Here is a 14522-nt window from a genome sequence, read left to right as displayed (position 1 = left end):
TTAACCAGTAATTTAGTTAACAATCCTTTAAAAATATTACTAGCATAACATTTAGGTATTTAAGACTTATCACTACAGAAGTTACACAAACCTAAAGAAATATATGCAATAAATAACAGTTATATTTTTAAAATGTTTAACATATAAGTAAACAATTAAAATGTCTGTAGCTATGTTACCTTAAATCAGAAAAAATCAGAGTAGCTGTTAACATCCTGTGTTACAGGTTATAACTGAGCTATCACTTGGTAAGGAATAGCACTTCCCTCATACACCGCTTGTGCCACAGCACAAATGGATCATCTGCAATCCTTTTCACATTCCCTGTGGCGAACTCTTTCAAAAGGCTAATCCAGGAGAAAACAGGAACAGCGGATACAACTGAGACAGCATATCGCTTTAAAAATGAAGATTCAGTCCCTCTCTCAGTAAGTCATGAGCTGAAGAAGTTTAAAAAGGGCACCAAGATGCTAGCAGGTACACCTGTGTTTATGTCTCTCCAAGCAACAAACTGGGGCTGCAGTCCTGAACTGACAAATGCATCCCCATTATTCTCCATTGCACAAAAGACTACATCCAATTCAGGTGCCAAATATTACAGTTGCCTATTATAAAATACCACAGGCTTAACAAATACTGACATGCAGAAAGCAACAATAAGAGTGACGAATAACACTAAACATTTATTCAACTTATACTTACTATGGAAAACAAGAGAAAAATGGTTAGATTTTAATGTTCACTCACGTATCGGGGTAAGTATGTGGACACCTGACCCACAGATCAACTTTGGCATATACTTCATTATCACCAGTCAATCCCTGAGGACGCAGAACTAAATTAATTTCAGGAGGTTGTCGTACCTAAAATGGAAAACAAAACTTTTGATTTAAAAGGGTTTTTTTGTTTTGTTTTAATGGAAGCACGCAACTCTCACAACCTATATTATGGCAGAATTCAGGTTAGACCATCCAAACTGTGGAAACAAAATCTATTAAGGTATTGACGTTGCTCAATGAGTGTGAACTGGTTCGCTGATTATCACAGTTTATCCAGTGTATTTTTAGAAAGTCTTCAGATAAGTGTAGTTACAGTTGTTAGAAAGATGATTCAGGATGAGCAAAAATGAGGTTTTGTAATAAAACCCGTGTATTCTGCTTATTGTAGGCTAGTAGTAGGAAAAAAAAATAACAGATTATTTATGATATCACAAATTAAAGCATTCATTATAAGAACAATACTGTTTATTTCGTGGGTTTTTTAGATCACCAACACACACCAGTCAGTATTTTATTTTCTGACATGGCAATAGACTATAACATCACATCCATATACACACCTTGTGTGGCCAAGCAAATGGGTAGTAATTTTTTGGTATTACATTTTTGGTTTTGGCATTAAAAAATAATTTTATCAATTGCCCTTCCCCCTTATCCTGTTCAAATTGCCTACTCAAAATCAGAATAAAGAAAAACATGCCCATATAAACATTTTAAACTTTTTCTTTTCAATTAGAAAATTATTTTTTTTGGAAAAAACCCAACACAAGACCTTGACATGGCAAACAAGTAGGGAAATAAGACAAGGAATAATAAATACAGGAACAGGTTAAAAGATGGTCACTGCCCCCTCTATTTTCCCTTTGCATTTCCAGCAGGGGAAAGAACAGGTTAAGTCACAAGAATGTCAGGTATGATTTAATAGGGAGTGAGGTCTGGAACACTGCTGAGAACGCAGCCGCAGCCAAGTTACACAGTGGTCACACCAACCCCCGGGCGGGGGGAAAGCTATAGGTTGCTGCAAGAATTTTAAATTCAGGTTTATCGCAGCAAAATGACAGCAGGGGGGCTATGATACGTTTTGTAGAAACTCAAGAAGAAAGAGTTTTAGAAGAAACGACAGTAGAGGGAAGGTGGGGAATGGAAAAGAGTGACCAGTACCTCCAGGTACAGGACAACAGTGCCACGGACGCAGATGGAAGAGAATTATTAATTAGACATTGTGGACACAAAAGAGAAATGGGGGAAAAAAAAAAAAAGGAGTACTAGATCTGAGCACTAATTAGCTGTAATTAATAAAAGCCAACTATAAATCCGAAAATTAAAGTATTACGTTATTACGGAAACAGCCATAGTTCGAGTAAACCACAACATATAATGAACATGCGAAGATCAGCAACATGTATACTGACGAGATGAATAAATTAAGCAGGTAACGTAATTAGCCGGTTAAGGGTTGAATTATAATTAAGAGGCAATTTTACAAAAATCTGACAGTTAATTGCAATGTAAGTTACAGGCACAGCTGTAATTACAGCGCACACACCTCGGCCCAGCGCGTTAGCTGCGCGGGCGGCGGGTCACCGGGCCGGCGGGTCACCGGGCCGCCGCGGGGCGGGCCATGGGCGCGCAGCAACAGCCCCGCCGGGACTCGGCACCCGCGTTCCCACCGCCCGGCCCCGCTCTGCCGCCTGCTGCTCCCGCCCGCCCGGGGCCGGCCTGCGAGCGGCTCTGCCCCGCTGGCGCCTGCGGGCCGCGCCAACGGGGGAGCGGCCGCCGCGCTCAGGAGGCCGGGCGAGGGGTCGCGCCGTGCCTGCGGGCCGCGCCGCCCCTAGGCCGCCCCACGGGCTCCGCGCAGGAGCCGGCCGGCTGCGGCAGCCCCGCTCGCTACCTTCCAGGCCTGGCTCCGCCGCAGATCCTGGAAGTCCTGCCCGTAAATGGACTCCAGCACCTGGAGCTCGTTCTCCTGCCGCAGCTGGTAGCTCTCCGGCGGCTCCGCGGCCGCCTCCGCCGGCAGCTGCTGCGCGCCGCTCGCCCGGGCCATGTCAGCTCCCCGGGCGGGGGCGGGCAGCAGCCATGGCGGGCAGCCCCGCAGCACTGCCACCGTGGAAGCGGCGCCGGCCCAGAGGGGGCCGCGCTCCGCTGCGCCCCAGCACCGCCTCCGCGGCGACGAGAGGAGGAGCCGGGCGGCCGGGGTCGACCAGCCCCGCCTGGGGCCTAGTGGGGAGCTTAGCGGCGGCGGCAAGAGGCGGGGACGGTCCCGCAGCCCTCGCTTCCGCCCCGCGCCGTGCAGGGCCGTGGGCCCGGCAGCCTCACAGGGTCCCTGCCGCCGTGTGAGGGACCGCAGCATACCGCCCGCCGCTGCCGGCGTGCCCGCTCAGCCCCTGCGGCCACTCACGGTGCCCCCCGTCTTGTCCCCGGCGCTCCGGCCTCGCAGCTGTGTAGGCCAGTAGCTGTACCTCATGGAACCATAGTGTAGCGCCACTGGAAGGGACCCACAAGGATCACCGAGTCCAACTCCCTGCTCCTTGCAGGACTCCCTAAAACTAGACCATGGGACCAAGAGCATTGTCCAGATGCTCCTCAAACTCTTGACAGGCTTGGTGCCATGACCGCTTCCCTGGGGAGCTGGTACTGCTTGACCAACCATCCTCTCAGTGAGGAATGTTTTCCTAATGTCCAGTCTGAGCTTTCCCAAGACATGCCTCCAGGTACACCTGCAAATGCAGAGATACGCACCACATGCAAGTATAGATTTTTTTAATAGACCTTGAGAAAGATTTGTAAAGGGGAAAAAGAGCCACAGGATTCAGAATGGATTTCACGTAGAGCTGGGGGAGATTACAAATTCATGTGGAAACTAAAAAATGCTTCCACCAGTGATTGCTTTAATAACTGCCAGGAGGTGGAGCACAAGCAGCCCCTTAGTCCTTGGCTGGTTGAACTGCCAACACCGAGGGAAGCCAGACCCTGTGAGTGCCCCATCAGCCCCTGGGTGCCCCCGGTGGGACTTGCCAGGGAGAGGTAGCTAGGGGCTGTGAGGGGAGTACAGGTGAGCAGGGAAAAAACGTGCTTTTCTTCAGTCACTTCGTGTGGTAACTACTGGACAGAAGGATTGTCACAGGATGATGTAGCCTTCAAAGTTTTGGGATCATTCATACATACATGCTTATCTAATTAGGTGTGTAACCTCCAGGCAAAGAAAAATGTTCCAGTAGTCTGCAGCTTGTTGTCATGCACCCATATACTATACTTAGGTGATTTCATTTGTTATGAAATGTAGGAAACCAGTGTGAACTGCTGAAACAGAATGAAATTAATCTTGGAGTTTTCCTTCTGCCTTAGACCTAGTCATGTCCATACCAGGATCCCCATTAGTTACGTTTTCCCTAAAGATCAAGTTCCATCATCTTAATTGATAACAAATAAAATAGGTTTCACAGCCATACTTGCATTATTTTAAATCTCTACTGTTACAGTATAATGGACTCAGTTTTTCTTTACTTTTGCAACTGCATGAAAAATCTTCTGATGCTTCTCTTTATTTTACGGACAAGGTCTGTTGATCATTGGAGTTCTGGTGATCTTTACTATACTCCCTGACCTTTGGAAACTGACTTTTTGTTATAAATAGACCACTTAAGGAGGGACTTAGTCTAATGAATAGTTTCTATAGACCTCTCTTTGTTCTTCTGAAATTGAAAGCTTCTTACATGCATACTTTTGTCTATCTTTCAGCTTCAGTTAAACTGAATTTTTATGGTCCCATCTGGGATTATAACTTATTTAATAACTGGTAGTTTCATAATGTTATTAGTATCTAACAAAACCCAAATCTTAAATTGTATCGCTGTTCTGATTCTGTTCTCTGTTCCTTACCATGCCTGGGACCTGGAATGTACCTTTAGCAGCAGCACTTTTCTGTCTTATCTTTTTTTGTGTTGAGTGTGTGTGGGAAACATGTGACCAAAGCTGTGTAGTGTTTATCTAGCAACAAGAGAGATCTCCTTTTACGCAGTCAAATGTGATGTCCACTAGAGTTTCTTGCACCTTCTTAGAAGTAACTGCTACAGTTGATCCACTGGTGCAGTTGGGTATGCTCATCTATCAATTTGTATAAATAGTCTCTCTGTGTTAAAGACTAGAAAGAAAAGTTTCTAGGTCACAGACTCATCTTCTCTCCCACACAAAGACACAGCAAGGATGGCTAATTTTGAGATAATGATGCAGTAAGTAATTAAGAAACTTCAGTAAAATTTTCTTTAACAGAATTGATGGGTTTATGCTTTCCAAGCACTCTGCGTAAGGCACACAGCCCAGCACATGGGAAACTATTCCCCTGTTACGTTGTGTGACAATGGGTGGGTCAGGTAACTCTGCCTTGTTATAGCTGCCCAACTGTTCTGGTTCTTTCTTGACTTGGCAAAATTGTAACGAGTTGGGATTAAATGTTCTAGACCAGATGTCTACCTCAGGCTGTTTTATTTTTTCTCTTAATTTCTTCTACAATGATGTTTCTAAGAAGAAAGCCAGAGAAAAATAACATCATCATAAAAACATTCTGAGAATTTCTTTTAAGAAGTCTTGCACGCTAGCAGAAGTGTGAAAATCTGATGGGTGAGGGGGAAGAGATAACTTTTTTCAGTGCTGTGGCTTTGCTTAGCTAGCCTTGTGAAAACCTGCATAAAGTAAACCAAGTATTATTTGGGGTGAGGGTGGGAGTGAATATTCACATGTTCTGCACAGATTTATGGGACTACAGTGAACAATTACCGGAGAGCCACCTGCCTTAAACATGTGCCAGACTGCATCGGGACAGAAGCTACCCTTCCAAAATTTAAGAGAAAATTTTAAACCCTCATATCCCACAACATTAAAATGTAATTCTAGTTATTAAAATTTAACGATGTGAGAGCATGCTTTCACTTCCCCCTGTGCACAGCTGAGGGGAGGTGAGTCTCTCTAGGGGAAGTGCAGAAGAGAGGGGAAGGGTCCCAGAAGGAGGAGCTGCAGAAAGGGGTGGCCCTGTGAAGAAAAGTGCCTTGCAGGTGCCTGGGAGAAGGTCAGTCTGGTCATGGAGATTGGCCAAAATGGCCACAGGAATGTTGGGGGAACCAAAAGGAGGAAGAAGCCAGTTCAGGAGTCCCAGGAAACGAAGATGAGGGAAATGCACAGTGGAAGCTGATGAATGTTGCCTGGGAAATGTGGGAAAAACTGAGACTGGGTGGACAAGGTGAATGGGTTGGGAGTAGGGGCAAGAGGAAAGGGTAGGAGGGTGAGTAAGCCTGGGGCCAGGCTGGGAGTGGGGAATACGTGAGTTACTGGAGAAGAGCCTGGAGCAAAGACCTGAGACACTTGCACACCCACAGAGGAAGCTGCAAAGCGCAGGGCCCAAGCACACGGAGGTGCAGGTGGAGGTTTGTTTGGCCAACGGCCTCCAGGGCCTGTGGTGGGATGGGGCAGTGGCAGTCCCCATTCCCCTGAGGTCAGCACTGAACCTGTGGCAGAATACACAGCCCTTCCCGTTATCATCCCAGCTCACATCTCAGGAAACAAGACACCTCACAGAAGTATGTTTTGTCAGGTTGATTCACAGGTCCAAAACCAGATTTTAGTGACTAAATATTCTTTATTGTCGGCGCCGGGTGTACGGGGGAATCTTTCCACCAATCGTACACACCCGGAGGGGCAGATTAATTTATATTTATATAATGAAACAATGAATATTCCATTAACGCCTATACATATTCATTACCTGAACCCACCTACCCTCGCTTTGTATGTTAATTAGCTTATCAGTCTTTCACGCTTGCACAGATTCTTCCAAAAATGGTGGGCCGGGGTCTTTAGAATGTGGGCAGTGGTCTATGGGAGGAAGGCCGTAGGTCTTCCTCATGGTGTACTTTTCACCTTAGGTCTCAAAAGTGATGAGTTGGCAGACTTGTAGAAATCTTTCCCAGGGTTTTTACAATACCCCTCGTAATTTTACTCAAGGACATCCAGCTGTCCCCTTATCTCCTTGGTAGGACAGCTCCCCTTGCAGAGATTTGCAACTTTCTTGCCCGAACAGTCTATATGATCTTTCAGACATTTTAACCCCTTTGTCGCTATACAATTACAAGCTTATTTATGCATTAAAATGAATACTGGTTTATGAATACAAACTTGACCATATTATTTACAGCTTATTCACATCAAGGTCGGGGTCTTGCTGTGCGGGGGCGATGCTCGCGGGCAGCCGTTCTTCGGGGGGGCGCTCCCAGATTCGCCGGCCAAAAGCTGAAAACCCCTTTCTGGCTCGATTTTAAACTAGCCATCCTCCTAAAATCTTCAGGTTAAAGGCGAATGGGCACCCACTATACGGATGCACACATTTTACACAACTAAAGCCCAAACCCATTATGCATACGAAGGCGTTTTCCCGACGCATTATGTATTTTAAAAAATCTCAATGTTAACAAATAATACATATATCTAGAAGCTAGCACGGTCTTTTGAAATTCTGTCCTCAGAATTACGGACCCGTTTTACAATACCGGTTTAGAAACTCGAGACTTCCAGACGCCACCCGCCCACCGACGCCAAGCTGCGGGCGCCGTGCCCACCCAGCCGCGACCACCCCACCGCTCCCCAGTAAAATGGCGGCCCCGCCGGCCCCTCCGAGTGCCGCGCCCACGTGATGGCGGCCCCCCCGCCCCTGGGGAGCGCGGCGGAGGCGGGAGCTCAGCGCCCCGCCCCGCCCCGCCGGGCCACCGCCTCCCGCGGGCGGCGGGGCTTGGCGGCGGGCCGCAGTGTGGAGCGGCGGGGCTGCGGGCGGCGGCGGCGCGCCGTTGTGCGGCCGGGCCGCGATGTTGTCTCACGTACGAGCGGGGCTGCCACCGCCAGCCGCGCTCGGGGCCGAGCGCGCGCAGAGCGGGTCACGCGGGATCGTACGGAGGCTTTTTGGTTCACTGGGGGCTCGAGTGCCCCCCGCCTTGGGATTCAAAACCAAATTAATTTTCCCCGAGAAATAGCTGGAGTGCAGTGGAAGCCATTGAGCGTTCATTTACTTCCTTGGACGCTGTGTAAGGGTCTTCTGGGCGTCCAGCGTCGCGCAGAGCAAGGAGGGACGCGGGACGGAGCCATGTCTCACCACGGGAGTGGGCAGGAGAGAGGAGAGCGCTAGGAGATGTACAGCGGGGAAAGAGGTGTCTGTCCTCTGCCAGGGCTGTGAGAACGGCTAGCGCCAAGGCTGAGAGTGGCGTGGGGGGGACACAGCTTGCGGTCCATCAACTTTTCCAAAATGGATTTAACGTATAGTAAGTCCGTGAGTGCGCGAGCGTGTGCGCGGCGGGCGTGAGGTGACCTTCTGGTGGGGTTGGGAAGACGAGCTGCCGTGGGGACTGTAATGTCCTCGTTCACCCTTATCGCAGTAAAACGTGCAAAGGAAACGCTGTGGTGTGGTGAAGTGAGAAATATGGGACAGCTAATTGCAAGGAGGAGCCTGCTTTATTTTCTGCTTTTCTGTACCGGCTGTCACGATTTGTAAGGTAGAAATGTGAAAAGCCAGCCCTGCCTTCCGGGACACAGAAATGTGGTGAAGGTGCCACGGAGTGTCAGAGACGGGGCTTTTATCCTTAGAAGCACCTTTTTGCCGGTTGGCTCCACTGAGTCATTAAAGGCAAGGGCTCCATAACCTGTGGTTATTAGGTGGCAGCAGGGAAGGCAGGAACTTGGCCATGGGGTACGACAAAAGCTGGATCCCGAGGAACGGAAGCGAGCACGCCCCATACCAGGCTGTCACCAGAGCTCTGGAGTTGAGGAACACCTCGGCTGGGCAAATGGTGTGGCAGGGTGGGAATGGCAGCGAGGCTGGCGCCGTGGAGCGTGAGGAGCACGGTGAAGAGCAGACCTACAGGCATTTCACTACCACGGTGCAAATTGTCATCTTCGTAGGCTCTTTGCTGGGTGAGTGTGTGTCACCGGAGTTTTTTGTTCATGTGGTTTGTTTATCCTTGTGGTCAGGGACTGCAGACCAAACAGTAACTAGCATGATTTTCTGTCTGTCTTAATGACTCGTCTTTTTGCATCTTAGGTCCTCAGGTGTATGATTTCAAGTTCCTTGTGGGTTTTTGATGTGTAAAAAGCTATTACTGTGAAATGTTATTCATCACAGATGAGAACTGGTACATTGCATGCATATGTTACTTAGCAAACTTTTCTACCAGAACTTAAATGAGCAAAAATTAAGTGGGTTGCTTACCTCCTTATTTTCAACTGTAATGGGATCTGTTCTCTTTACTATAGAAAAGGGTGTGGAGTGTTTTAAACAAGTTTTACTGAATTTCTGTTTCACACTGCACTAGTTCTGTGTGTCCTGCAGATTTAAATTAATTCTTTGGAAGTACTTTATGCTGTAAATATGCATAACCATATCCAATCTTGTCTACTTGTTAGCCTTAAAGTAGGAATCATTGACTTTAAGTATGTTGTAGTAAACTAGCAATATATTGCCATATAACTTTAGAAATGCGTGTGTGCATTTGCTTTCAAGGTGCTTATAGTATGTAGTTTTGTTATGAATACATGTGCATTTCTTACCAAAAACAAAACAACAAAAAACCAAACGCAAAATAAGCCTTATGGTGATTCCAGTTAGCACTGTTTGGGAGATCAATGAGCTGCATTTCAGTAAAATGCCACTACTACCTAAATCATTCAAAGCTGGTTACTGGAAATGATGAGGCTTTCCACACAAGGCTTGACTGGGAAAGCCTCCAACTGTCTCAGGAGAGTTCAGTAGGACTTTGCTGATGGTCAGTGGCTGTTATTATCAAGGGTTTGTTTCTGCTTTCCCTGATCTTGAGTAATGCTAGAATCCGTTTCTGTAGTCATGGTAATTAATTCTAATACCCATTTCTTCTTGGTAATATTTATTATCACTTAAATTGTTGCTAAGAAGATGGTAAACCTAGTTTTGGGACAGCATCGAGCTCTGGGCTCAGTCAGCGAAACTGATTATTCCTGTAAATCACTGAGACTTTTGGCCTCAGCTGTTCTTCTGTACAGTGGGAGTAATCCTCATGGTTCTTGCTTTTTTTCTATTTAGCACATAGGTAGTGTGGGGAAATGACTCTTGTTTTCTGTATGTTGGGTAGTGCTTGACGCAAAATGATAGCCAGCAAATAGTGTCCTAAAAATAACAAGATTGGATGAGAAAAGTCAGAATTGTAGTTCTTTACTTTTTGGGTTTTGAGCTTTAAGAGTCATTTGGGTCATATGTCCAGTCTTACTTTCATGAGCATGGATCCTCCAACTTTATTTGAAGAAGAAAGCACACACTCTTGTGTAGTCATGCCTTCAGCAGCTAGGAGTTCTTAAAAAACAACCAACCAAAAAATACCATAGCTACAAATTTTGCAAGACTACTGTAAGTCATGGTTTGGCACTCCTGCAATTTGCTTTTGAGAGGTGGACTCTGGGAAAAGATTTGGACCTGTTACATCCAGATTGGATGCTGGGAGGCTGATCAAGCTTCCAGATCAGTAATTTCTTCAGGCCTATCAAAGAGCAAAACAGGAGAGAAATCATGTTGTTTTTTAAATATGAAAATGCAGCAGATCAATGACAGATGTTAGCAGTGTTTCCATGAATTTACGTGTGATGGAAAAATCATGAATTTACAGTGATGGAAAGCAACTATTTTTTTCAAACTACCTTCTTTTCCAGTCTCCCTGCTGCCCCGAAACACTATTTTAAGAACATTTATGATATGCTATTGTAACAGCTGAAAGTTTGAGGTCTTTAAAAATGTCTTCCCATATCACCCCTATGAATGTATGGCTGTTCCCTCTTTACTGAATGGAAACAGAGCCACAAAGAAGCTGAAGCCCCCTTCTTCAGAAGGTCTTAGGGTTTTGGTACCTGCATGCTCAACCCTTACATGTGCCAGAAGTTTTGCTTGTGGGCATGCTGCACACCATCTCTGCATCAGTAGGGGAGAATAACTTGATATTTACCTCACACTTAGGCTTACACAAAGGCCATTAATTAAAGTTTTCCTCTTCATTTGTTCTACTGCCATGGTCCTTAGAGCCGTGGGTGGCATCCAGCTCTTCTCCATCAGGTGAGCCCTGCAGTTGAGTGGAGGAATAGCAGTTCTTTGGTCCAGTAAGTCTCAGATTTCTTTTTGCAGAGGGGAAACCCTTCAAGGGGAATTAGGACTATCCTTCCCCCTGAAGCACAGATAGGGGAGGCACTCTCCTTAGAGGCAGGATGTGTGGGTATATGCCTCAGTCTGGATAATGTTTATGTCAGACCCCAGTACTCAGCAGTGTATGGCATGGAGAGTTCCAGGTCCTACAAGAGGGAAGAGTCACAGTCAGGGTTGTGATAGTTGTAAGAGAGGTGTACACTCTGGGTTTTTTTCCTCCTGTTTAAGACCATTATTAGAGACTTTTAGGGAGGCTTGTAACAGTAGGAGAAATTTTGTGTTAATTTTCACCAAGTTGTGAAAGGACAGTGCTATGGTGAGTGTTTCATGATACCTGCTGGAGGCAAGAAAGAGTCAAACTGTTCTGTATGGTTACCTTACAATATATTGAAGCACATCCTCAATTTATTTATTTATTTTAGCTAGCAATAATGATAACACTAGATTCTAGAATTTTTGTCTTTGAAAGGGGTTATGCAGTTGTTAGGAGCTTGCCGGAGCTTGAACCAGGGTGTGACCTTAACACCTGCCTCAGAGGATCTGACTGGTAGAACCAACCAGAAGTATCAAGAAGAGGCTTCTAACCGGCAGATTTTTTTCTATTGTTTTTTGTCCTAATTTGTAGAAATTATTCATTGTTAAAAATTGCTGATTTTGTAAAGAATCAGATTATTCCATGTTTGGAATGGACAAAACATAATTATTAGTGTAAAAATCTCTTATAATTTAGGGCAGTTAGGGATGAGAGTTCTTCATATAACTTGGTCATGAGTTACGGAGTTAATGAGGCTATAAAGTGCTTAAATGCTACAGTTTTAAATAGCTGTTCATGTGACTGAGTCTGCACAAACTTCCAGCTGTTGCTTTTCCACAGCTTCTGTGGAAGTTCTCGCTTGGCAGACCACTTATGATTTTAATCTTGAAAGGCTGAAAAATAAAAGAGGGTAAATCTGCATCTCTGTACTTTGAACCCGACTAGTACTACCTGTTGCATGCTCCTTTGGCTGTAGCCTACTGTGAGGTTTCTGCACAAGACGAGGCATTGGAGAGAGGAATTTGGTCAATGCAGTTATCCTGATCAGCAACTCTGCCTCTGTGAAGGAAAAGTTAGCAGTTTATTCAGGATTTGCAATCCATTTCTGTCTGTGGTGCTTAGCTGAGCGCATGAATTGGGGAATCGATTCGGGGACCTTCGTAATTGCTTTGCACAGGTTGGTGAACTTATTTCGCAAATGCACAAGGTGAGGTACCAAGTATGTATGAGGCTAGAAGGCCTTGTAATAGCAGAGTGCCATCAGTGATACAAATTCATAAGAAAAGCATATGTTTTTGTGCAGTTTCTGAAGTTGCTCCTCTTTAAGCAGGAGTGAAGTTCTGCTTTTTTTTCCTTCTTTTTTTTCCCCTTTAAATCAAAGAAAGAGTTTTGATGGGTTTTGCTGACTGTGTAGGGTTTTATTTGGAAGAGGTCTGACAAGTACCATTGGAATGGTAGAGAAGGAAAATTTGTGGTGTTCTCATGTCCATGGGAAGTTGGTTCGTCTTGCTGGAGAATAGTTAAACTTCAGCTTTTGATGATTTGTTGTTACCATAATGGTCAGCATGTCCCAGAGCAATGCAGGCTGCTGATGGTTGTGCCCATGACGCTCTTGTGCTAGGTTTTCTGTATGGGTAGGGCTTGTTGCTTGTTCTCACAGGGCAAGCACAGAAACCAGGAAGTTCAGGATCCATTCAAGGGGAAACCAGTTTTTGTTGCCTGCTACTGGGGTGAAGAGAAGACTGATTTGGCTGACTGAGATCAATGGGCCAGAGAAGTGAGGCTCTGCTGGCTTCTCCCATAGTGACTAATAGACTGGGAGCTACATCGGGCTGTGTGGATGTATCTGCATTAGCTTTACAGATAAGAGGACCCTAAGGCAAAGAAATTTCTGCCATTTGAGAAGCATGCAGCACAGAAATTGCTATATTACCCTAGGAAATTGTTTCTTGGGTTTTAATTCCCTTCTTCCCCTCCTGAGACCTGTGTAAACTGGGTGCATTCTAAATTTTCTCTGGTTCGTTCTTTTATCATGATGACCATATAGTGAGATGGAGCTCATGCAGTGGTTTCACTTCCGTTTTTGGGGGCATATCTCAAGCTGTTTGGGCTTCTAATATAGAAAACATGCTGTGTGGATTAACTACAGTATGGTAGGACTGCAACTAGCACTGCAGTGTGTTTCAGTAATGCACAGCAGAGCAGCCAGGCTGCAAAGGGGGATCACTAATGCTGTTGGTGTTACTCATCACAGTCAGAAGAAATAGAGGCTTCACATCTTTCAGTCTGAGGTCAAAGGGGTAGAGCAAAGCTTACAGGTTGTTTTTCATTGGATTTAACCTGAAACAGTATTTTTTAATTCAAATAATTTCTTCCCTCTACCCCCTCCTCCAGCATGAAAAGAAAACAGCAGAAAGCTCTAGTATATTCTTGGCTGCTATTCAAAAATAAATAAACAGTTTATGAAAATAGACTATTTGAACATGGTAACTGTGAAAAAAATGAGCTATTTGATTCAGAAGAATACGAGTTACTGCTTTTACTCGTGTGGCTGTCACTAGTTTGAAAAAGGATATACGTGGACAATGACTTTTAAATAGGTGACAGACTGATGAATGGCAAATCGAAGATGCTTTTTTGTTTTGTTAAAGCTGGGGATGACATAGGGCTCCTTGTCAAAAGTGAGTAAATTTTTAATAGCATTGTTTTTATCAAAGAAGATTTTTGAGATCAGATTAGCAGTGAATATAGGAATAGAGCAATATTGCTCCACAAAGGATATTTTTCTCTTGCCATTAGAGGTAATCAATCTGCAGAGACTAATTACTGTGTTAGCACAGCAACCAAACCTTTGACAGAAGGAAGAGGGAGTATTACTTCTGAGCTTTGGTGGGGAAAGGTTGCTAGAGGTGACTGCAGCTGCTTTCAATTGAGTGCAAGCAGTGGGAGGGCATCCTGGAAATGAAGGAGAGGATCTCCCAAGGATTTATAGCCAGTGTGCACAGTGAGCTTAGCTTGAAAGGGGGATAAAATTGCAAAATGCAATGGACAATAGCACCTTCTGTTATTCTCAGGAGAAGGGGAAGGAAGACCAGGAATAAGAGTTTTGAGGGCAATCAGAATGTTAGCTGTCACTCTTGACATAGATTTTTCCACAGTTCATTTATTTACATACCGTTGACTGTAGTTAAATGGCAGAGCTTATATGAGCTGTGCTTTTACTGACGGTAGCATGGGTGTAGCTATCATGTAGTTCATGTCATGTTAGGCTTAGGTGAGATTATATCCTGTTATCGTGAGTTGTAGTTTCTATTCTTTTCGTATTTTGTATTTCCCAGGTCTGAGAGTCTGTATGTGCTCCTGTTAGCCATGTAGATAAAACTGCATGAATTTCTTCTTTTAAAAAATCATTCTTTTCAGGCTTCTAGGAAGAAGTCCCCACACTAGACACCTGATGAAAATTACAATTACAGTGCCAGTGCCTACTTGCTAAACTGAATATGCTTCTTACAGTGAG

The 14522-nt window shown here is 45.1% G+C and overlaps 2 protein-coding genes across 7 annotated transcripts in view; one reads left to right on the top strand and one right to left on the bottom strand.

Annotated features, from left to right (window-relative positions):
• The window catches only part of EIF2AK4 (eukaryotic translation initiation factor 2 alpha kinase 4), a 37760-nt gene extending 34613 nt beyond the window's left edge, over positions 1-3147 (bottom strand). Inside the window, exons 1-2 of the mRNA XM_080396429.1 lie at positions 2671-3147; positions 748-863 (exon numbers count right to left, since the gene is read on the bottom strand). Coding sequence (XP_080252555.1) covers positions 748-863; positions 2671-3129 — 575 coding nt within the window. The 5' untranslated portion in view covers positions 3130-3147. The remainder of the gene's footprint in view (positions 1-747; positions 864-2670) is intronic.
• A 99-nt stretch (positions 3148-3246) lies between these two features.
• GPR176 (G protein-coupled receptor 176) overlaps positions 3247-14522 on the top strand; it is a 40826-nt gene continuing 29550 nt past the window's right edge. The window contains exons 1-2 of one of the 6 annotated variants that reach the window (XM_080396448.1): positions 3247-6363; positions 6979-7843. In XM_080396448.1, coding sequence (XP_080252574.1) covers positions 7459-7843 — 385 coding nt within the window. In that variant the 5' untranslated portion in view covers positions 3247-6363; positions 6979-7458. Of the gene's footprint in view, positions 6364-6861; positions 8727-14449; positions 14518-14522 lie in introns of those variants that run through there. The other 5 variants (XM_080396449.1, XM_080396451.1, XM_080396450.1 and 2 more) reach the window with 5 other exon arrangements.

Source organism: Falco punctatus (genome assembly GCF_963210335.1).
Source record: "Falco punctatus genome assembly, chromosome: 7".
NCBI classification, from domain to species: Eukaryota; Metazoa; Chordata; class Aves; order Falconiformes; family Falconidae; genus Falco; species Falco punctatus.
Note: the sequence above shows the minus strand (reverse complement) of the source record. Positions and strands in the feature narration are given on the sequence as shown.